We start from the raw sequence: 24,186 nt of genomic DNA, 5'->3' as shown, positions 1-24,186 counted from the left end.
AGATGGATGCTCATGCTGTTGATCACTGGATTGTCTTGTCCAGACTGGATTATTTACAGACCGCCGCCAAATAGTTGGAATATTGCTGAGTGTGGCGTAAAACTAAACTCATTCACTCACTCCTATTGGATCAGTTGTCCCCCTGCACGTATGCGATAGTGGTCTCGTCTAGCTGACCCCTGACTTTAAATGTAAGACTATTTTTTGTTTCAGTAGCGATTGACCAGTCAGTTGCTTGGGCACTTGTGATGCTGATAAGGCCTCCGTCATAAATTTCAGCTGGCTTTGCACTTTGAATAATATCAAAGTTTGCCATCGCACCATTATATGAGTGGCAGGTGCTGTTGGTAGGTCAAAACATGCGTACCCTTTTCGCTGTGATTTTCAGTGATCTCCCCATGCAATTTTCAGTGATCCTTCATGTAATTTTCTCATTTTTTAGCCTTTTACGTCTAATGTATTTTTTGGGGGGTCCTGGGGTTTTGTATTTATGAATTATACATACATTCAAGCACTGATTCATTGTTGGTAAATGCATCTTTTATTTATAAGGACCATCACTTAATGATAATGCCCGGGATGTCTCATGTTGAGGTGGTGGTTGCTGTTGATGGCAAGGGCAAGTCCACTTCACAGATGTAAGGGAATGAGCTGGAACACTCGTTATCACCCCACTCGTAGTCCGTGTTGGGATATTCCATGAGTAAGCAATGCTGATTGGATCCTACGTTGTTTGGTTGCCCTGGATACCAGTTGGTATAGCCAATGGCTTGAGGAACTGCCATACCTGTCCATCTGAAATTGTTCTCGGTCTCCTCGTCGTTGCCTGAGGTGAAGAAGCCGGAACTACCAGCTGCCGTCAGTGCTAGTACAGAAATAGGGTGAGTGAGTGAGTGGACGGATGGTCGGTGAGTGCGTCAGTGGATTTATATATTGCGTGAATACATATAATCAACCAAAGATACGTATTTCGTAAATACAAAGGTATATTCTATATATTTTAGCCCATCAGTAAATAAAGGCAACATCGTTTGATGCCTCGTGTTGGAGAATTGGTGTTCGCCATAGTTTCTGCTTTCTTCAACAGGTACTCACTGGCAATCATTGAATATAGTGACACCAACCATGGCAGATTGAGTGAGAAATTTTCTAAGGTTTAACGCCGCTTCGAACAATAATTCAGTTACATCACGACATGTCAGCTTAATGTGTGAGGTCGGATCTGGTCTTAGAAAACTGTAAAACTGGTCTTAGACACTTAAATCTTAGAACCACCTCTGACCTAAGAGTTGAATTGATTGTACTTACAACATATTCTGATCTGTTCTAACTATGAACCCTTAAACCCGTTTTTATTTTTGTCTCACCTGGGTCATTCTTGATGATGCTGGCCAGAAACTTCTGTTCTTCCTCAGAGTCAATGGCAACCAAATGTGAAGCCGAGTTCTCTTCTTTACATGCCTCGTGACAATTAGACCATCTAGTGGGCTTGGTGTGGAAGGTGTAGCAGGAACGACTGTCGTTCCCTGTTCGGCGATATGCACCCGGGGGACAGTCAGGGAGATCTGCAAATCAAATAATATGTACACATCGAACAGTGTTTTGTTTAGAGATTGTGTCATGTCTCATGAGCCCACACACTATATATTGCATGGGTTTCTTTGGGTTCGGGTTTTGCTGCACGTAGTTGCTGTGGAACAGCCCATGTTCCAGACATATCGTACGCAACTAGAACATTATCAACCTGACATTTGCAATAGACCTGGTGATTTCAGGTACGAACCGTTCAGACTGAATGACTTCGTTGGCTGTGCGTTATCAGGCCAGACAGATTTTACTTTACTCATAATTTCAACCACTGTTTGTGTTTTTTTTACCTGAAACCGATTGCTTAGCTGAAATATTGCTGAGTTGGTGACTGAACTCACTTTCGTCACTTTACTTGAAGTATATAGATTACCCACACATAGACCGTTTGTGTGGGTTACATCAAATGTTCCTCTTTGTGTTTGTATACCTGGGGCTCCTTTCACGAAGCAACCTTTATTAAGGTTAGCCTTAACTCCCATTCTTTAACATTGCACTATAAGGTTACCTTAGTGGGTTACCTTAGTGACTTACGATCACCTTAGTGCTTTGTGAAAGGAGGCCACAAGAGCTCCTGACCCTCCTTGCCCTGATATTGTGTTCGTAAGTTTCACCAAAATGGCACACGTCACTTATGTAACACGTTTTGGTTCATATACACACTAAGTGAGTGAGTGAGTATGGTTTAACGCCGCTTTTAGCAATATTTCAGCAATATCACGGAGGGGGACACCAGAAATGGGTTACACACTTTGTACCCATGTGAGGAATCGAACCCTCGTCTTCGGCGTGACGAGCCAACGCTTTTACTACTACGCTACCCAAACAGTCCCAATACATACAAAGAGAAATTAACGTCATATTGTTGATATTGCGCCCATAAGAGCAATGAATATCATCTGGCTATATTATAGTAATTAATATTGTTTAACTAAGACCAATTAATGTATTGTATGTAATGTATTGTGTATATTGTAAGTCTTACTTACTTTGACACGTTGTGTTGTAGACGTAAATGTCGTCGATGGCGATGTTTCCATAGGTGTCGTGGTAAATGGAATCAGACGCAAAGACGTGTTCGTAATAACTACGCGATGTTCCTTCAAATACTAACTGAAATAGGATTTAAGGGACAATAGTTTTGTAACATATCGATATGACATGCATGACATGAAGCAGCATGACATGGAGTAGCATGACATGGAGTAGCATGACATGGAGTAGCATGACATGAAGTAGCATTACATGGAGTAGCATTACATTGAGTAGCATGACATGAAGTAGCATGACATGGAGTAGCATGACATGAAGCAGCATGACATGAAGTAGCATGACATGGAGTAGCATGAAATGAAGTAGCATGACAAGAAGTAGCATGACATGGAGTAGCGTGATATAAAATAGCATGACATTAAGTAGCATGACATGAAGCAGCATGACATTAAGTAGCATGACATAAAATAGCATGACATTAAGTAGCATGACATTAAGTAGCATGACATGAAGTAGCATGACATGAAGTAGCATGACATGGGCGAGTGAGTGAGTGAGTTTAGTTCTACGCCGCATTCAGCAATATTCCAGTTATATGGCGGCGGTCTGTACATAATCGAGTCTGGACCAGACAATCCAGTGATCAACAGCATGAGCATCAATCTGAGTAATTGGGAACCCATGACGTGCCAACAAAGTCAGTGAGCCTGACCAACCGATCCCGTTAGTCGCCTGACTTTACGACAAGCATAGTTGCCTTTTAGTGGCAAGCATGGATTGCTGAAGACCTATTCTACCCCGGATCTTCACGGGTCAGCATGACATGGAGTAGCATGACATGGATTAGTATGAGATGAAGTAGCTTGACATGGAGTTTCATTAATCAAACAAATACTTTCGTAGCGGCTGCGTGGTGTTTCTTCAAAAACACTGAAAATGAAATATTTGACCGTTGAACGGCAGAGGTTAAATCAGTTTAAAGTGATTAAATAAACAAACGTTTGCTGTAGTGCACGACTGTTACAGAGTCAAGCCTATCTACAACCAATTACAGGTAATTGAGGAATGTGACTTTCTCCAATACCCCTTCTTGACAGGCTACAGACCAGAGGAGTACATGGGTTGTTCGGGCTCAGGGAACATAACCGAATATAGAGGGTACATCGACCCATGTGCACCGAGGGACCAGTGAACAACATAATTATCTTACTGAACACCTCAATTTTAATTTTAAAATGTTTGAAGCACGGGTATCGGATCATAATAAGGAGTACCAGAGCAATTATCCGATACCGACAAAGACAGACAAGAAAAACAAATTTAGAGTTACATCCTTTCCATCGATTTGCATTTGCAAAACATTGGTAATTCCCGTACATCATACGTGACTCAATTATTCGAGATAAAAAATTACTAACATGAAGTGCCATATGAATTCCCACACTTCGGCAATCCCAGCGGGTGACATAGAAAATGGAAATGATATATAGAATAACCCTCAGCCAATCAGAAAACGACCTTTAAGTGTGAGGTAAGATAAAATTTATTGTGTAAACCGAGAGGACCAAGAAATATAGAAATATGTTTTAAAAAATATCGTTCCAGTTGCTTCAGTGATGTCAGTATTTTGCAGTGATCATTTGTCTCAGTAACTAACTGACGTCACATGTACCAAGAGTGCTCAAATATTACCTCACACAGTTAACTTTTCAACAATGCAGGTCTATACATCTGGAAATTAAACCACTTACTATTCCAATCGTGATGGTAACGTTAACACATGTCATCGCATCCCAATTACGTAGATCGATGCTCATGCTGTTGATCACTGATTATATGGACTCGAGACTCGATTATGTACATATAACTGGAATATTGCTGAATGCGACGTAAAACTAAACTCACTCATTCACTTATGCATATATTCCTCTTAGGCAGGTGGTATGCTTCGAGTAATAATAAGTATATTCCTTTATAGCGATCATGCTCTTTTTCTTTGTGGCGTTAAACAACAAACAAACAAACAAACAAGTAAACCATTCGCCAGGACAATACTTACATGGAATGGTTTTGAAGTGTACTCAGAGCCGATGTCAATCTCTCCGAGTTGCCATTTGGCAGACACCTGACCAGATCTAGTCCACACAGGGTAGCCCAGGCCGCTGCCAACCTATGACATACAATACGTACAGATGACAAGAAGATGTACAAATGGGTACTGTGGAGCTTGGAGCAAATGATAAATGACCACTGGATCCTTGTGTATATGTTTTCACCCAGGCTCTATGAAAGTTTCTGTGGTTATCTGCTCTCGGGCAGCGACCAGTGATGTTGGCAAAATGAAATGTGCTTTAGATTTTAGTTACAATATATTGTGTGAAACTGTGAAAACATTATTTCTGGGTTTCTTTTTAATTTGTGTTAACGTTCAAATATTATTCTTAACGGGTCTTTTTTCATACTCGTATTCTTAGTGGATTAGTATTTAAGTTCCTTGGTGTTGAAGTTCTTGCACTCTCACTTTGGCATACACGTTGAGATCCTGTATATCCCGTCCGGCCATGTTGTACCAGAACTGGACGCAATAGTCAGGTGATGGATTGAACAGAGGCGACTCTAGCAGGGCGGATGTTTCCCTCTTGTACCATAGTGCCGATCGATGAGGGTCGATGTACATGTAGTTTCCTGTGGCGATTTCAGTCCTTCATAAACATGTCCTGAAGCAATCTTATTAAAATCAGACCACAATGTTCACCACATCTACTCATAGTTCTGAGAGCATTAAGTTACAGCTCATGTCAGAACGACCCTTCATCCAACCGATCAGAACGTTGCTAATGAGATTGCTCGTAAAAGTGAAGGTCGGTAAGGGGTTTTCATATGCTGCAACCTCAAAAAGGTTCACACGACACATTTCCACCTTTATAAACTTCGCAGCTGAAGCCCCACTACTCTGGAATAGCCTCCCAATCACTATCAGAGAAATCAACTGTAAAGCCTCTTTAAAAAATGCCCTAAAAACCCATCCGTTCAGAATATCCCGCTCATAGTCTTTCAGACTTTCTTCTTCAGCGCCGTTGAGCAAACACTTTTTGGAAATAGGAACTATATAAATTCATGATCATTATCATCAAACTGCTTCTACTCACTACTGCGTTGTTCCAACTCAGTGATCTGTATTTTTATGGTGTATGACCTTATTACCAACATTCTACCACACATTCTTAAGCCTTCTCACATCAGCCATTATATTGTTCTTGTTAAGCCCAACATATAGATATAAAGGTGTACTTTCAGCCAAGTCAGCACCCCGCTGAAGACACTGGAATGGAATATAAACATTAAATATGTATCCCGCCTAACCGTCAGGAGTGCCAATTGTATGATCGTTCCAAGGTCCGGTGACTGTGCTGGGTCTCCCACTGCCCCTGTACCACTTGGCGGTGTTGTTGCTGGCCTGGGTGTAGCCGCAGGTGCTGGAGCTGTCGAAGTCACAAAAGGTCAGGTTGTAGTTCACCGCTGAAAGGAGTGAGACTAGGGTGAGTTTGGTTTAACGCTGTTTTGAAAGGTGTTCCAGATATGCGAGTACCTTTCAGCTCAATTATGGGAAAGCCCACAGATCTTACATTGGTATTCCTCTGGTGAATCCAATGGGCATGGGGTTTGGTGCTGACAACCTTAGAATCATAATCGGGGCAAACCAGTGAGTGAGTTTCGTTTTTCGCCGCTTTTAGCAATATTCCAGCAATTTTGTGGTGGGGGACACCAGAAATGAGCTTCACACATTGTACCCATGTGGGGAATCGAACCCGGGTCTTCGGCGTGACGAGCGGACGCTTTAATCATTAGGCTACCCCTTGAATTGTGCACGAGTTTGAAAGATCAAATATTCTCTCCCTGTGTTTAAATATTGCTTTACAAACAAACCAGGTTTGACAGTCGTGGTAGATGTAGTCGTCATTGGGGTACTTCGGGTACAGTCCGGACGTTTTCTGCAGGTGTCTAACTCACTCTGTAGGAGCCTAATTTCATCTGATGCTTGCTTCGTGATGTTTCTCAGTTCATCTTCCTTTTCCAACAACAATCTTTGAAGTTGTTCTACGCTTAGATCGCCATATGGAGACGTTGACCGGACTCCTTTCTGCAATATTAATGGTTTCATATTAAATATATTATCTGTGGGGATATAATGTGTCAGTTGTTTTGTGTATGTATGCCTGTGTGCGTGCGTGCGTGCGTGCGTGCGTGCGTGCGTGCGTGCGTGCGTGTGTGTGTGTGTGTGTGTGTGTGTGTGTGCTATTTCAGACTACGCTGCTATTATTACCAACGATATGGAGTATGTTTAAGCGAAGGCAAGTCACCGAATCCGAATTCTTGGTATCAAACTGTTGCTTGTATACTATACAGGCATGAGAATATATTCTCTAGACGTGAGTGTAATTGAAAACGAGTTTTCTTGGTATCAAACTGTTGCTTGTATACTATACAGGCATGAGAATATATTCTCTAGACGTGAGTGTAATTGAAAACGAGTTTTCTTGGTATCAAACTGTTGCTTGTATACTATACAGGCATGAGAATATATTCTCTAGACGTGAGTGTAATTGAAAAGGTGTAGATTAGTTATGAAGAGATTATCTTCCTCTATGTACTTGGTAATTGGGCCAACGCATCGAATTGAATACCAACAGTACGTGTCTGTACATTGTCGATGCCTGAAATATGTCCCATCACAACATTGTTCATGTAATATGCATACATTTTGTGTGTTGTATATAAATATCTGTATACTTAATTCAACAATTTCTGTAGGCAGAGAGACAAATAAGTGAGCTGCCTTTCCTCCACAGTTTTATACTTTTGACTGACTGAATTTGGTTTTACGCCGCTTTTAGCAATATTCCAGCAACATCACGGCGGGGGACACCAGAAATGGGCTTCACACATTGTACCCATGTGGGAATTCGAACCCGGATCTTCGGCGTGACGAGCCAACGCTTTAACCACTAGGCTACCCCACCGCCCCCTTATACTTTGGAGACAATAGGAGAATAAGATATGTTTCAACCATGTAATGGTCAGTAGTTAAATACCATGGCTTGATATAATATAACCTACGTATTCTAAGTATCCTTAAATAACATAATGTACCGTACTCAGAGCGTATGCAATCCGTACATTACGCAGTTACCGTGTTCTGAACCTGTGCACCGTACGTCACAGACGTAGCCGTGTACGGAAGTCTTGCAACCGTACGTCATGGATTGTCATATAATATCACCTACCGTATTCTGAAGCTCTTCAATCTTCTTCGTCATCAATGCCATGGACGCCTTCATCAACGTGACGTCATTTTGTACAGCGGCGCAGCAGGAAGCGCCGGCGGGGGTGGCGACAGTGGTGTGAGTGTCGCACTGACCTTCGTGACCGAGTTTGACACTGTACTGACACTGGCCATTCATGAAGCTACATCCAGGGTCAAATGTGTCCCCGGGCCCATATTGGAGCAGGGACAACAGAAGTAACAGCACAAACATGGCAGCTGTGTAAAGGGCGTCCTGTATAATAACTCTGTAATCAGTGTGCCAGTGATAAGGTGAGTGTCAGTTTTCCACCTGCCAAGTCTCAATACGTGTACAACTAAGTTCCATGTGAACCACGTTCACAACTATGGTTCTTAGGATACCTTCTTGATCAGGAAATATTGAAAAAATACGCGGGACGTTTTTACGGTAATATCAGTAGTGCCTCATAATTTATCCCATTTGCGGAGATCGATGCTCATGCTGTTGATCACTGGATTGTCTGGTCGAGACTCGATTATTTACAGACCGCCGCCATATAAGCTATATTATTGTTGATTGCGGCAAACCAACCAACCAAGACTCATAACCAATGTTTTCCTAAGTCACACGACTTACCTGGCAGAATGTCACTATTTTCAACAGGAACAACTGGATAACCAATTTGATTCAAATTGGCGTTGGGTTAGTCTTATGGTTAAAGTGTTCGCTCGTCACGCCGAAGACCCGGGTTCGATTCCCCACATGGGTGCAATGTATGAAGCCCATATCTGGTGTCTCCGGGTGTGATATTGTTGGAATATTGCTAAAAGCTGCGTAAACACCTACTCACTCGCTCCATTGATTAAAGTCATGAGGGTCAGTGTGACTCTCAAATGACCCATGACCGATTATGTACTTGTTGACAGTCACGTAATCATATGTCTGAAACATTGCTGAAAGTGTGAAAGTCAAAACTCACTGACCAATAGCGGTAGTGGGTTAGTTTATTCTTGAAACGTTTGCTTGTCTAACTATGAATGTCGAATTCCACACAGGAAATTGTTTATTGCATTCCCGTCCAGATGTGGCTGAAATACCGTTTAGACATAATATATATAATATACATATATTTCATTTCAATACCGAATGTTCTCGTCACGATATGGCTGAAATATTGCCGATGTGACGTTAAATATTAACTCACTCACTCACTCACTCATCATCTGTTGGCAGAGAAATGGCATGCGTCCTGACTTGTTCAAACAAGCACAAACACACAAACAGACACACGCACGCACGCACGCACGCAATCACGCACACTTACCCACTTGCGGCACCTCTGGCTTTCCTTCCATAGCATGACAGCAATGATATCCTTGATCAAAGGCTAGATACCGAGAATGACAACAATCCAAAACCGTCTGTAAATACGTCTATTCTGTCTTATATAGAACAGTGCAATATCGTAGCTCGAAATCAAATAAAGTCGACATCGAATTAGCATCTACTTTTAGTAAAGATGATTATCGAAATACGAAATAAATTTTGTCACATGACACTGTAACTTATGCAGTGAAATATGAAACTATTAGTCAAATGCACAGCAACAATAACTGACAAAAAGTAGTTACATTCCTACCACGAAACATGCGACAATAACGGGTTAAACATTCTCAATGGTTTTTATTTACATACATATCAATATTGGAGAATGCAACAAACGTGCTTTCCACACAACATTCAAGGCCTCAGTAAAGCTTTTAGAGGTTTAATGGTAGACATGTCGAGGAAATTTCCAAATTTGATGCATCAGTGACAAAAATAGTGTCCGATGCAATTCCCTATTTTGACTTATACCATACGTTCCCGAATTATTTCAGGTGAACTAGACTTTGCATATGTTTGTGACAGTTGCTACCGGTGGGGCAGGATCCGCTCACCTTTTCGCGAACACCTGGTATCATCACTATTTGATAGTGATTCATAATCACATGCTCTGTCATCGTATCGCATGGTGACAATCACTGGATTGTCTTGTTCAGACCCGATTTGTTTACAAACAACATCCATACAGCTGTAATACTGCTGAAACAAATATCTGCCCATGATATAGTCACAACTGTACAATCGACCCTGCTTTTCGCAGAGATTTCTTATGAAAGTGGAAAGGGTTTTGCCGCGTCTATTTACACATCAACAGCGTTTGTATTCTGTTGTTTGCCATATCACGATTGGTATGACTTCACGGTGAAACAAATATCTAATTACGTCTAGATCTATTGTGGGATACGATTACGGAAACACCTAAAAGTGTTCCTTGATCCTTTTTACATGATTCTTCTCATGTGTTGTATTGGTCTGTGAGTACAACTCTGAGGGTGTTGTATTGGTCTGTGAGTACAACTCTGAGGATACTTAAAGGAAAACCACGATAAAGACTCACACACACAAGTCAACTCCCAGGTGACATTAGTGTTTGTTTTTAAGTCCGAATCTAATTTCGATGAATGAATCTGAAAATGCGTAATGACCATACATGTAGACTTAGAAAAGGCACCTAATGTAAAACTCTACCGACTGTTGGTATTATTAGTCATTGACTTTAAATGTCACATTACTCTAAAACTATTAAATATTATATACCTATGACAGTTGATGTTCGAATTCCACGTATGTACTGCAAAAATGAGTGAGTGACCGAGTTTAGTTTTATGCCGCACTCAGCAATATTCCAGCTATATGGCGGCGGTCTGGAAATAATCGAGTCTGGACCAATCCAATGATCAACAGCATCAGCATCGATCTAGGCACTTGGGATACGATGACATATGGCTACCAAATCAGCGAGTCTGACGACCCGATCCCGTTACTCGCCTCTTACAACAAGCATGGGTTACTGAAGATCACTTCTAACACGGATCTTCACGGATTGTACTGCAAAACAGTGTGCATGTGTAAGGTCACCTATATGACAGTCTAACTATCAAGAGCCGTGGACACATTTGCCCAGAACAGTTCCTGGTCGCTGGGGTCTTTTGGGTAGTCTACAAAACGGCTGTTCTGTACATCGTAAAGTATCACGGGTGGAATGTCCCGGTACGGAATGTCCTCCAACATGATGATGACCATGACAGATCGGCCAGTGGACACAGTCTCCATGTTGGCCATGTGTAACTCGTACCTACACCACTTCTTCTTCAGGAACGCCTGGGACAACAACAGCACAGTTTTCTTGCTGCTTCTGATCCCGTCGATGATGTTCTCAGCAATAGGAGCTCCTGGAAGAGAGTCTCGATCCCGGATGTAAAGTCTCTTCCCCTTCTGGTGTTCCAGCTTCTGAATCATGTCCTCGCGGACAAAATGAAGGTCATGGTCGGCGTAAGAGACGTAAACGTCAAAATCGTAAATGCGTTCATATTCAGTTTTGTTTTTTCTTAGTTTCAGTTTGAACACATAAAAAATGTAGATAATTTTCCAACGATATCGATAGCAGATAGTTGCTGCTATCAGGGAACAGATGAGGACGAATGTTGCAAGTAGTCCCATAGATAGAGCTATGAAATCAGAGCAAGAATCTCTCAGATTCTTTAGTACATCATGATCTTTAAAATGTATTACTTCCCCATTAATGTCAACGCAATGATACAGGTCTCTGTTTGCTGCATGAATGTTGGAGTTTAGCAACCATTCAAGAAATTCTATATTTTGACATGTACAGCGGAGGTCGTTTTTAGACAGGTCTATGGTAAAGTTGTGCAACGCGGCTATCCTGTCCATCTGGGATCTCAACCGTGGCGATATATATTTGATGTCGTTGTGTGAACAATTTATACTTGTAAGATTTAAGTTATGGTCCAAATCTACAAATAAACTGTCCATGTAGTTAAAAGAAAGATTCAATGTTGTCAGTGATTTCAATCCAGTAAGGAAATCCCGATGCAAGAACAATATTTTGTTGCTAGACAAATCTAAAACTTCTACTTTACTTTGATTCCGAAAATATTCCCCATTTTTAGACATTGTGAGTGCATTGTGGGATACATTTAGGTGCGTTAATGATGGAAAGGTTGCAAAAAAATATGGGTTAACTTTCGTGGCAAGATTTCCTGAGAGGTCAAGATGTGTGACATTTTCCAAGCCATATATAGGACCGAACCAATTAGCAAATATATTATAAGACAGATCAACACGTCTAAGGCTATTATCAGCAAAATGCAACTTTGACAAATCATATGCTAACTTACAATCTGTGTATTTTAGTGTTTTTAGATTTGGAGGAATGCCATAGGGTGTGATCGTATGCGCATTTTCCGGTATTTTTTCGTGTGGAGAATCCTCCAAATATTTCTCTGCTCTTGGTGTTGTGAAACATTTTTCAGTTTGATCGTGACTCGGTAAGGTATATCTGGTTTGGTTTTCCGGTTCCGCAAATGGTAACGTGTGGAGTCCCCTCGTTGTGCTTAAATCCAGAGTCTCCAGTCCTGTCAGGTTCTGTAGGTACCAGATGTATGAACCGTAGGTGAGACGGTTGTTCCTGACGCTGACTGTCTTCAGTGTATTCGGCAACAACCTGAACACATCTTCGTGAATCAATTCGATCCGGTTGTCGTTGGCCTCTAGCATTTCCAGGGACGTATTTTGAAGATTTAAACCAATCGACTTTGGTACCCAAACACATATAGTATGTTCTCCCACCATCTTGTTGATAAACAGTTGTCTTAGTCTCGAATTATTTAATCCCCTTGTAGCATTCGCGACTCCGTTTAATTTTAAGAAGGTGTTACCTGATATATCAAGAGTGTCAAGGTTCCGCAAGAAGGCAAGAGCTCCAGGCTCTACTTTAAAGATATTGCAATAAGAAACATTCAGATAGTGTAGCATCGGGACGTTTTGTAGGAAGTCCTTGGACAAATAATCAATTTTACAACGCCCATTTAATCCAGATAGTGAGAGGTATGTAAGATTGTACATCACTTCACACCCACTACCAACAGGACTTCGAAAAACACCATCCATAGTGAGACTCTCGAGAGACATCAGTGGACAGAGCAACGACGTGGGTATCTCGGCATATATATTGTTGCTCAAGCTCAAATATTTGAGTTTTTCCAAGGACGAAAATATTTGTGTAGACATGAGAATATACTTTAGTCTGTTAGTGGACAGATCAAGGAGGGCCAGTTCCCCAACACCACTAAAAGAGTCATTGTGAATTTCAGATAGATCATTAGAGGAGAGATCCAGGGAGGTCAGCAAGGAGTAGTTGCTTAAGTCAGAGTTCCCAAGGATAGTTATGAAGTTTCCATGAAGATTCAGATGACAAATATCGTGGTATGGTGACAGCGGAATTGTCGTCAAATTACGGTTTGAACAGTCTGCATGGTAACAGTCTCTTTGCATGGGTTTTGTACATATACATCGCGAACACAGGTCTGTTTCCTTGGGATCACTTCGTCCTTGGGATATCATTATGAGAAGTAGCAAACAAACACAGTCTTTGGGAGCCATTTGGGGAGACCCTGCAATACAAATACAAAATAGTCATAATTGAGAAAACAGTGACGTCTTCTATCTATGCGTCATCCTATAATCAGGACGGGGATAATATCTGATCACGAAAGAGTCAATGTATTCATAGAGTCAATGTTCCCTTTTTCCTTTCAGCTCGAAGTGTTGGTTTAACCAATGGCATATATATCTATGTAAGTACCCATACATCACCCACACTTTGTAATTAGGGGCGGTGAGGTAGCCTAGTGGTTAAAGCGTTCGATTCCCCACATGGGTACAATGTGTGAAGCCCATTTCTGGTGTCCCCCGCCGTGATATTGTTTGAATATTGCTGAAAGCGGCGTAAAACTAAACTCGTTCACTCACTATAACCAGGGCAATAAACATTAGAATCGGTAACCGTTATCATTTCCATAGTGTGTGACAATCAATTTTAATATTTTACATTTTACACAACTAGACATCTATATATCTATACATCTATGAATAACAGTTTTCACACAGGCAGGCACGGTATGACAAAATACCCAAAGAAGATGAAACTGCAATTTTTATTTTTTGTTATTTAATTATTATTATTATTATTTATTTATTTATTATTTATTTATTTAATTTTTTTTCATTTATTTATTTATTTTATTTTATTTTATTAATTTTTTGGGGAGGGGAGGCGACCACAGCGAAGAGGTGGGTCGATTTGTGCTGGACCCTGGCACCTTTTGCCCACATCACCATGGAAGGAGCGTGTATTGTGTTTAGTAAAACGTTACATGTAGAGATCTTAGTTCAACATTGATTACTTAGATCCGATGACTGGCATTACAGAGGGACGTCCATGTCCGTTACTTCTGCGCAATGTGCACACATGTCACTTTTCAGACATTTGACTGGCTAATTCTGAACCCTGACCCGCACTACTTTCGATATTCATTTTTACGTATTTGGAGCGTCTACATATATGTTAACCTTTGAATTGTCGCCCGTGAAGATCCGGGTTAGAATTGATCTTCAGTAATCCATGCTTGTCGTAAGAGGCGACTAACGGGATCGGGTGGTCAGGCTCGCTGACTTGGTTGACACATGTCATCGTATCCCAATTGCGTAGATCGATGCTGATGCTGTTGATCACTGGATTATCTGGTCCAGATGCTATTATTTCCAGACCGCCACCATATAGCTGGAATATAGCTGAGTGAGACGTAAAACTAAACTTACGCACTCTTACTATGAAACAGGTGAGGTGGCCTCACTGGTCCTCTTTATCTCAAGGTCGTAAATCACTAGAGGGCATTTATATTTATGATTCATATGCAGTATGCAGATACATATATCTGCGTAAGAAGGCGACTGTCGGGATCGGGTGGTCATGTTCGCTGACACATGTCACCGTAACCCAGTAGCGTAGATCGATGCTCATGCTGTTTATCACTGGGCTGTCTGGTTCAGACTCGATTACTGACAGACCGCCACCATACAACTGGGCTGTTGCAGAGTGCGGCGTTCAAAAACAAACCAATCAACAAATCTATTCTCATAATTACCGTGGCGTAGTAATACACGACGCAACTGTCATTTGTGACGTCATCCGGCCAACTGCTTACTATTTATACCTAATGTGACTCTTCCAACAACCCATGCGTCCCAAAGAGGGACATTCCATGCATCCCTAGGCGGGATAAGTCCAATACAACCCTCACACTGACCATAAGACATTACCTGGTCATATCACATGCATACCAAGGAGGAACAACCCATGCGTCCCAAAGAGAACACTCCAAGCATCCCTAGGCGGGATAGGTCCAAGGAGACCTTAAAAACCCACCAAAAACCAAAAAGAAACATGCGTCCCAAGGAGGGTCACCTCCCACTATGAATCCCAAGGTGGGACACGTCCATCAAGAGACATCACCTACCCACGACCCCACACTATGCCAACCGGCTAAGGCGACCTCAATAGCATCTACCTGGGGGCTGGCAGACGAAGATGATAGTGAAAACTCGACAACACCTAAACTACACAGTCTTTGACTCTCTGAAGTTTCGACACAGAGGTAAGTGAGATTGACGGATGTGCTGGAAACATTAAAGCACAAATGGGATACAAAATGCCATAGTAATTATAAATAGTGGCGTTACCACTGATTTGTGTGTGAGTGATATTGATGTGAGTGATGTTCGCGTGCTTCCTCGTATGAAACACAATGTTTTTCTCAGTATTCCTTTTCAGTAAAGCTTAGTTGTCGCAAACCTCAAGCGGAAAAAGAAAACTACGAGTACTTTCTACAAGTCATTTTTGAAAATCATTGTTTTCCGAAAATCCATATTCATCATATGTGTAAATTCACTAAAAAGTAAATTAAGGCAACCTTCATTAGAAATATAAGGAACATATTTGTGATGGTAAACGTGCTGGGTACCAAGGGCCATATATTACTGATAAGAAAGTCAGTGATACTGACTATGTTGTGCTAACATCGTCGTAAAAAGACACAGTTTTGTCATGTCAGTATGATTAAACACGGATGTAATATGTTACTACCTTATTTGCGTATACTTTTTAACTGATTTTTTAACTCTGGAGAGTTTCCTTCTGTTTGGTCACAAGAGCATTTATTTATCTTCCCTCTTCACAAAAAGGGAAATAAGAACTATGCTAATAACAATAGAGGTATTTCCTTGATGGACATATGCGGAAATATATTCACTTATACACAGATACGGAAGATTAATATTTTATCCCAATTTTGCACAAAATGGGGCTTAAAGGTTAATTTTACAAAAACAGAGATAATTGTTTTTCGCAATGTAGGTATATTTAAGAAGACCGAAAAATGGATGTTTAACCATGTGAAGTTGAAAACTAGAAGCTATTACAGCTATTTGGGTATTTTGTTTTCCAGCAGACTATCGTGGTCAAAAGCAGTCCAGACTCTTGTACATAAAGCTAATAAAGCCCTTCTTCCAATTAAACAGCTTCATCATAAATAAAAATCTTTCTCGCACTGTCTTATTTCAAATGTTTAATACACAAATTAAGCCTATCTTATTCTATTGCTCAGAAATATTTTCATGAGTGGATAATGCTAGAAAGATTTCATATAAAATACTGTAAATATGTTCTTGGTGTTGGTATTACCACAACAAATGCAGCTGTTTTATCTGAATGCGGTCGTCATCATATATGTTGTGATTCTATAATAAGATGTGTTAAGTATTGGTGTAAGTGATTAATCATGGAAGAGACTAGATATCCAAAACAAAGTTTAACCTATATTATGTTAAAAAGAATGGACGATAATAACCGGAAGTCATGGATTACTGAACTGTGGGTTTTAGCCATGCATGGGATTTTCAAAATATTGTTAACACTCATTTATTTGTTAAGCAGTTTTCTCAACGAGTTAAAGATTGTAATATCCAGTGCAAATTTCTATGTTAAATGAACATTCTAATTTAGAGTTCTATTCATGTGTCAAAAGTGCATTTAATGCGGAATCATATTTGTCGACTTTATATAACAAAGATTTAAGAAGATTTGTATCACTATTAAGATTAAATAATTAAATATCATGAAGCATGCAGGAAGAAGAAATAATGTCCCAAGGGAATTAAGATTTTGTCCATTTCATAAGAACCTTTAGAAGATGAGGTTCATTTTATGTTTATTTGCCCACAATATGATGATTTAGGAACAAGATATATGTTAACATTGACTGTAAAGATAGAAATCTCTCATTCGCCTTCTTCAAAATGAAAATACTAATTATTTATATATGTATGCAAAATATATTAAGGAAGCGTTTATTTGCCCACAATATGATGATTTAGGAACAAGATATATGTTAAACATTGACTGTAAAGATATGAAATCTCTCATTCGCCTTCTTCAAAATGAAAATACTAATTATTTATATATGTATGCAAAATATATTACGGAAGCGTGTATGCGACGTAGCGCATTACTATTGTAAACATATACAGTGGAAACCGCCTAAGGAAAGACCGCTTAACTAAACAGACCTGATAAGTAAACACTATTCCTTGGTCCCGGCACATCTCTTCATTAATTATCATTATTAGAGTCCGGTTAACTAAACTCTGATAAGTAAACAATACCGATTAACTAAAGGTTTTTTCACGATCCCTGGAAGTAAATTACTTAACAAAACAGACCGGATAACTAAATTAGCGATCACCACATAATCCGACATGAGGGGCTCGTGTCAGTCTCCAGCTAAACAAACATCCTACTTACAGCTCGCTGGCGTCATGCAGTTAACAATACACTGACAACTGGAAGCCAGCCCTGATAAGTTGTTCATTGATTTATGTAGCTTGCGAGTATCAGTGATTACACCAATCAGCAATGACAGTGAGTTTATCCCCTCGTCTACCACCTACTCTTGTGATGATGCCACAACAGCAGCCCTAGAAATCGTCAGGCGTTATGTGTAAATATGTTCTAGTTATTGTGCATATAATTTCTTTTGTATTATATTGTATTATACATTGTGCATGGGCCTGTGGCCTTTCTACTGAATAAAGTTGTATATAATATAAGAAACATATTAGTGTTTTTGCCTGGTCAACAATTACGTGCTGGGTATCATGGGCCATATATTACTGATAAGAAAGTCAGTGATACTATATATGTTGTGCTAACATCGTCGTAAAAAGACACAATTTTGTCATGTCAGTATGATTAAATCCACCATGAAAGAAATGTCAATGTACCTACTCAGTATGTTGCCACTATTGCTCCTGCAGATAATATAACAGACTGTGATGCTGACGAGAGGACCCGTGAAGGTCCGGGTTAGAATATTGGCCTTCAGTAACCCATGCTTGTCGTAAGAGGTGACTAACGGGATCAGGTGGTCAGGCTCGCTGACTTAGTTGACACGTCATCACGTCGTTTACAGACCGCCGCCATATAGCTGGAATATTGCTGAGTGCGGCGTTAAAAAAGAAACCAACCAACCAACCAACCAATCTACCAACCAACCAACCAATCTACCAACCAACCAACCAACCAACCATCTACCAACCAACCAACCAACCAATCTACCAACCAACCAACTAATCTACCAAGTTTGAGTATAGCATTCCAGCGTGTATGATAGTTGAAGGATGTGATGAGAATAGATTCACACGTCACATCCACAACTTCGAGTTGACAATATAGGCGATGTTGTGAAATAATATGAGTATTTGATCCAACGTTCTCGAGGACAAAAATTACATAAACTTCCCGAATCCCGAAACACACATCGCACGCTAACCTAACGGAACATACAGAATGACTCACTTCCTAAAACTTGCCTTATGTCCTATATATTGCAACAGTATGTTTATATACTGGACACGAAATTATGACAGTAAATATTGTATTACCCGCGCCCTCTCGATGCTACCAACTGGACGAGGACATAAAGGTTCTGCGGACTTGAAAGGTTCTAAAGTCGAAAGTTTAAGTACACGAATTTGAAGGCAAACTCTCATGAAGCAACTCGTAGAGCAACTTTTGTGGGATTACGATTCATGCACAGTACGACATGATTTTTGTTCTATCCCAAAACTTCCACATCCCAAAACATCCACATCCCAATAATACCACACATTGTTAAAACAACAACTCCTCATCTCCCCTTATTAGGTAATAGGATAGCTCAGGAAGTGCACTGAACTGATACAACAGATAATGATCCTGATTTTATTCAGAGAGTCCATGTACCCTTTTTCCTTTCAGCTCTAAGTGTTGATTTAACCTGACTGTTTTTCTTGTAATGTACTTTATAGGTGTAATTGAACAGTCCAGGAACTTTGGAGGAAGTGCACTTTCTTTCGATGCCCTAAACAGGGAACAGAGGAGTAGTAGAGACTTAGCAGAGTAGAGATTTCGTTGAGAATAGAGCAGTTAGGTAATAAATTTTAAACATATATATAGATTATTTCGCCTGCGAGAACAACTGAGACAAGGACAAAAGACACCACTCCAATTTCTCGATGCTGTTGGACATTATTTAGGGTTTGACTCTCAAATGTGCTCGTGAAATCTTGGATATTATAGGACAGAAGTTCTATATAAATATGTAGTTCTCTCTCTCTCTCTCTCTCTCTCTCTCTCTCTCTCTCTCTCTCTCTCTCTCTCTCTCTCTCTCTCTCTCTCTCTCTCTCTCTCTATCTCTATATATATATATATATAAAAATGTTCTACATAGACTGTTATTTTAATGTATTCCTTAATAAAATATACAATCTATTACTAAGTGATTGTTTGTATTCATTACTGGTTAATGGGCTAAACCATTACAGACAGAGGTAATCAGTAGGCCAAAGCGTGTTCAGTCAACCAGAAATGTTGTTGTTATAAGCTGTGGAAGTTTGGGGATGTTGAAGTTTTGGGAGGATACCCATGATTGTAAGTACGGTTCCGGCAAATCCGGAATATATTTGGAAACAATGTGAACACTAAAAGGCAATATCAAAGTGAGCAACGGGGACAGTTCTATGGATATACAACAGTTACTTCTTTTTCATTAATGTTAGCGACTTTTGGTGTAGATGCTAATACTGTTATAGAGGAAGTGATCATAACGGTGTTACAATCTACACCGAAACGTCGCTTACATTAATAATAAAAGAAGTTGTATATTCATAGAACGTTCCCTGTTGTTCATCACACAAACTTCTAAATGCCACTCAAAGAAGTTAATATCAAAGCGTTTACAATTGAGAAGCACAGCTCACCTGGCTTCCTTGCAACACCATGTTGTGACAGACCTACACAGGGTTTAGTCCAGTTGACTTAAAAGGTTACAAATAAAAAGTAAGCAAATACAACACAACCACTCACCTTTCTTCCTTCTCTTGCTGTCTGTTTACCCGGGTGGCCATGTGATGGATCGGGGGTAACGAGGAAGTTTGTTTGTGCTGGATGAGCCACAGCGCGAAAGACAAGGAAACACATGATTCGTCTATGATCACATGACATGACTTTAGGCACGATACTGTGCATTTCAAACTGCCGTGAATAGCCTTGCGGAAGTACTATAACCGATATCTACTTCCTGATACAACACAGTTGAGTTTGTATATGTGTATTTAATCTCTCAAGTATGCATATCGTGTTCGCTATTGAGCTGTTGTAACTTTGAAGGAAACACTAACTAGCATAGTGATATGAATGTAACTAATATGTTATAAACATGTTGTAGTGATCAAAGGGACATGACCTTCACTCCCCAAACTCTTCCACAAACACATTCTATTCATACACATAAAATTATTGCATCCTCAACTTGCTTGCTTGCTTGCTTTCTCGCTCGCTCGCTCACTCACTCACTCACTCACTCACTCACTCACTCACTCACTCACTCACTCACTCACTCCTCACTCACTCACTCACTCACTCACTCACTCACTCACTCACCTCACTCACTCACTCACTCACTCACTCACTCACTCACTCACTCACTCACTCACTCACTTATTTGCTTACTTAATGTGTTAGCTCGGAAATATTTTTCAGATCAAATTTAACGTTGTTATAACCAAGTTGTTATCGGATAAATTCAGCTCACGAATTTATTTTAATCCAGGCAGACATTGTCATCCAAGTTTGCTATATTATTAGCAGATATATTCAGTTCCACTAATGTGTGCAGATTCCCAAAATATTCATGTGAAAATCTGTCTCGAAAAGAATATCGAAAGAATTATAGGATGTGTTAAGGTATTTCAGTGACTTGAAAGGTCGAGGTGTGTCAGATTGTCTCACCGAGTACTGGGCCATTCCAAACGTTGAAAATATGTAAATACTTTAAAATGATTAAGATTTTTTTCTTTCAAAATGTAGTTCTGACAAATTGAAAGCTGATAAGGAAAATGTTGCATGGTATATTGGGAATAAACATTGCAATTAGCACGCCTAAACGAGAGCCTGAAAGGATCCTTAACGTTGCAAGTGATATTCGCCCCGGTGTCCAATTCTGCAGTTGCTCAGGGTTAAATCTTGCGTGATAAACTCGATATATATGTAATGGTTCCTTGGATCTCAAGTTAAAGAGAGACGGTGGGGTAGCCTAGTGGTTAAAGCGTTCGTTCGTCACGCCGAACACCCGGGTTCGATTGCCCACATGGGCACAATGTGTGAAGCCTTTTTCTGGTGTCCATCACATGATATGGCTTGAAAATTGCTGAGTGAATTTCCTAAAGAATAAAATGTCTGCGATCTATGAGTTTAATGAATTGCAATATCTGAAACAGGACCTGCATTGTAAACTATTTGCACCCAATCTCAGTGTATATACATACAGGGCACGGTAAGACTGCACGGTATTACCGGTATATCGCAATACACTTTTCAAGTGATATGAATTGCAATATCTTTTTCTGAGAACTGGTATATTGGTGAGAGTAAAATGTCAGTATCTGGAGTCACCACCATGAGCATCGATAACAGCTTGGCAGCGGTGACCCACAGAAGAAAGGAGATGCCGAATGCTTGAGGAATGTTTTGATACTCTTGCTAAAGTGCTGCGTGCAGTTCTTGTAGTGTCTGAGGTGGCGTCGATCAAGAATATCCCATAGATGTTCAAGGGGGGACAAATCGGGTGATCGAGAAGGCCAAGGTAACATCTGAACATTGTTTTGCTGGAGGAAGTCCTGTCAAACACGTGCAATGTGAGGTCGAGCATTGTCATGCTTGAAGGAGGGAACGACGCAACGTTGAACTGGTCTTCTGGCAAAAAGTCTGACTTCCCATAGCCAATTGCGCACTGTCTGGTCGGAGATTCGGCGCAGTCCAGGGATTTGGATTGTTGTGGATGATGCAGCCGTAGTGTTTGAGCGAAGATGTCTCAACCGGATGTAGCGATCCTGGGCGGCGGTGGTAACTCTAGGTCGACCTGACCGTCTGTCATTAACACTCCCAGTATTGTTGTATCGGGTTCATAGGTTTGAGATGGTCTATCTGGACACGCGGAAGTGCCTTGCCACCTCTCGATGCGATGCCCGTCCTTGTAAACGGCCGATGGCGTTGTGCCGTTGAGCTTTTGTCAGTCTTATCATTTTCTTGTCGTCTAGTGGCTTAAAGCAATGCATGTGGAGTACCATTGATGTGGCTTTTTAAAGCCTACAGTCATAGGCTTCAGCTCAGGGTGATACACAATTTCAGGATGCACGTGCATGTCATGTAGGTGCCAGTGGGAACAGGGAGTCAGGGTCGGTAAGTTGATTATTAGTTGATCATCATTAGGCGTTCATCATACTGACCACTGGTTTGTCAGCCAGTGAATGAGTGCAGCAAAAAACAACAACCAAGCAAACAGCCCAAAAATAAGCACCTGCAAGTTCGTATTTTAATTCTTTTTCTTTATGCATCATTTTAGTATAAAACAAACAAAATATATGAGTATATTCAAGAAACTGAAATGACTGCAAGTGAGAATTTGCTTAAACTGAGACTGGGATTAAATATTATTTTTACGCTAACGATGTTTACATATACAAAAATCAGAAACTGCCATCCAGTTGCAAGTCTATCCTTCAATAGCAGCAGTTACATTCGCCCAAAACAGTTCCAAGTCGCTACTTGCTTTAGGGTATTCAAGAAACCGACTTCTTTGAAAATCATACAGAATCTCAAGCGGAATGTCGTTCTTAGGAATGTCCTCAAGCATGATGATGACCATGACAGATCGGCCAGTGGACACAGCCTCCATGTTGGCCATATGTAGCTCGTACCTACACCACTTCTGCTTCAGGAATGCCTGAGACAACAAAAGCATCGTTTTTCTGCTCCTTCTGATCCCGTCGATGATGTTCTCTGATATGGGAGCACCTGGAAGAGAGTCTCGATCCCGAATATACAAGCGAGCTCCACGGAGGTGCTCAAGAATCTGTATCATGTCATTGCGGACAAAGCCAAGGTCAAGGTCGGCGTAGGATACGTACACGTCGAAGTCAAACAGACGGACGTATTCTTTTCTGTTATTTCTTAGTTTCAACTTGATGACGTAATACCAGTATATGCTTTTCCATCGATGTCGGTAACATACCACAGACGACATAAGGAAAAGTAGGAATACAAGTGACGTCAGAACTCCCAAGGTCATTCCTAAGAAACTGTTACATGATGCTTTAAGGTTCGTTAGTACAGCATCACCATGATCTTTAAAAGGCAATATGTTCCTGTCTTTGTCAACGCAATAAAACCCTGTACATTACTAGCAATCTTGGAACTTAATAACCAATCAAGGAAGTCAATATTCTCACAAGTGCACAGTAAACCATTGTGAGATAAATCTAATTTCAGATCTGGTAGCAATTTCATTTGAGATCTGCCATGTGGCTTTATCGATTTTATATTGTTGTAAGCACAATTAAGATCTTGTAGGTGAATATTATGTTCAAAATTAAAAGAAAGGTTGAAAATCGAATTATAAGACAAATCTAGAATTTTAAGAGATTTTAAACCAGTAAGGAAATCTCGATGTAAGAGAAAAATACTATTATGAGACAAATTTAAATATTCTAATTTGCGTTGATTGTAAAAGTAACGCTTATCTTTACAACGATTGTTCGGAAATCCAAATGAGTTCCGCGACAGGTCCAGATGTATGAGAGATTTGAAACTGCTGAAAAAGTATGGCGATATGTGTTGAGCAGAGTTGCCTGAGAGATTTAATTTGCTGACATTTTCTAAGCCCAATATTGGACCAGTCCAAAGCGTAAATGCATTATTTGATAAATCAATGTGTCTCAGTCTGTTATCCTTAAAACACATTTTTGACAATGCAAACGATAA

At 40.3% G+C, this 24,186-nt stretch overlaps 3 protein-coding genes across 3 annotated transcripts; all 3 read right to left on the bottom strand.

Annotated features, from left to right (window-relative positions):
- Window positions 1-525: 525 nt before the first annotated feature.
- Window positions 526-8,166, bottom strand: LOC124261666 (MAM and LDL-receptor class A domain-containing protein 1-like). Its single transcript, XM_046696013.1, has 8 exons — window positions 7,866-8,166; window positions 6,508-6,721; window positions 5,944-6,099; window positions 5,102-5,265; window positions 4,640-4,750; window positions 2,577-2,700; window positions 1,368-1,565; window positions 526-865 (listed from the first exon to the last, which is right to left on the bottom strand). Exons 1-8 carry the CDS (start codon window positions 8,115-8,117, stop codon window positions 585-587), a joined length of 1,500 nt encoding a protein of 499 aa, XP_046551969.1. The 5' UTR covers window positions 8,118-8,166; the 3' UTR covers window positions 526-584.
- A 2,083-nt stretch (window positions 8,167-10,249) lies between these two features.
- LOC124261664 (toll-like receptor 4) lies at window positions 10,250-20,320 on the bottom strand. The gene is made up of 2 exons (XM_046696010.1): window positions 20,233-20,320; window positions 10,250-13,384 (listed from the first exon to the last, which is right to left on the bottom strand). Exon 2 carries the CDS (start codon window positions 13,371-13,373, stop codon window positions 10,842-10,844), a length of 2,532 nt encoding a protein of 843 aa, XP_046551966.1. The 5' UTR covers window positions 13,374-13,384; window positions 20,233-20,320; the 3' UTR covers window positions 10,250-10,841.
- Window positions 20,321-22,918: 2,598 nt separating this feature from the next.
- On the bottom strand, window positions 22,919-23,449 carry LOC124261651 (toll-like receptor 4). Its single transcript, XM_046695992.1, has one exon. The coding sequence runs from the start codon at window positions 23,447-23,449 to the stop codon at window positions 22,919-22,921; it is 531 nt and encodes a 176-aa protein (XP_046551948.1).
- Window positions 23,450-24,186: the final 737 nt, after the last annotated feature.

The sequence above is a fragment of the Haliotis rubra genome, unplaced genomic scaffold, assembly GCF_003918875.1.
Source record: "Haliotis rubra isolate DU_JTF1 unplaced genomic scaffold, ASM391887v1 Scf802, whole genome shotgun sequence".
NCBI classification, from domain to species: domain Eukaryota; kingdom Metazoa; phylum Mollusca; class Gastropoda; order Lepetellida; family Haliotidae; genus Haliotis; species Haliotis rubra.
The sequence above is the reverse complement of the archived record's forward strand: the minus strand, read 5'-3'. Positions and strand labels throughout refer to the sequence as shown.

Coding starts and splice junctions, on each gene's coding strand:
- LOC124261666 (XM_046696013.1), bottom strand. CDS start 8,117: ATGTTTGTGCTGTTACTTCTGTTGTCCCTGCTCCAATATGGGCCCGGG. Junction 1,566..2,576: donor CTACAACACAACGTGTCAAA/GTAAGTAAGACT, acceptor TTTGATTTGCAG/ATCTCCCTGACTGTCCCCCG. Junction 866..1,367: donor CATCATCAAGAATGACCCAG/GTGAGACAAAAA, acceptor TTTCTGTACTAG/CACTGACGGCAGCTGGTAGT.
- LOC124261651 (XM_046695992.1), bottom strand. CDS start 23,449: ATGTCGTCTGTGGTATGTTACCGACATCGATGGAAAAGCATATACTGG.
- LOC124261664 (XM_046696010.1), bottom strand. CDS start 13,373: ATGGCTCCCAAAGACTGTGTTTGTTTGCTACTTCTCATAATGATATCC.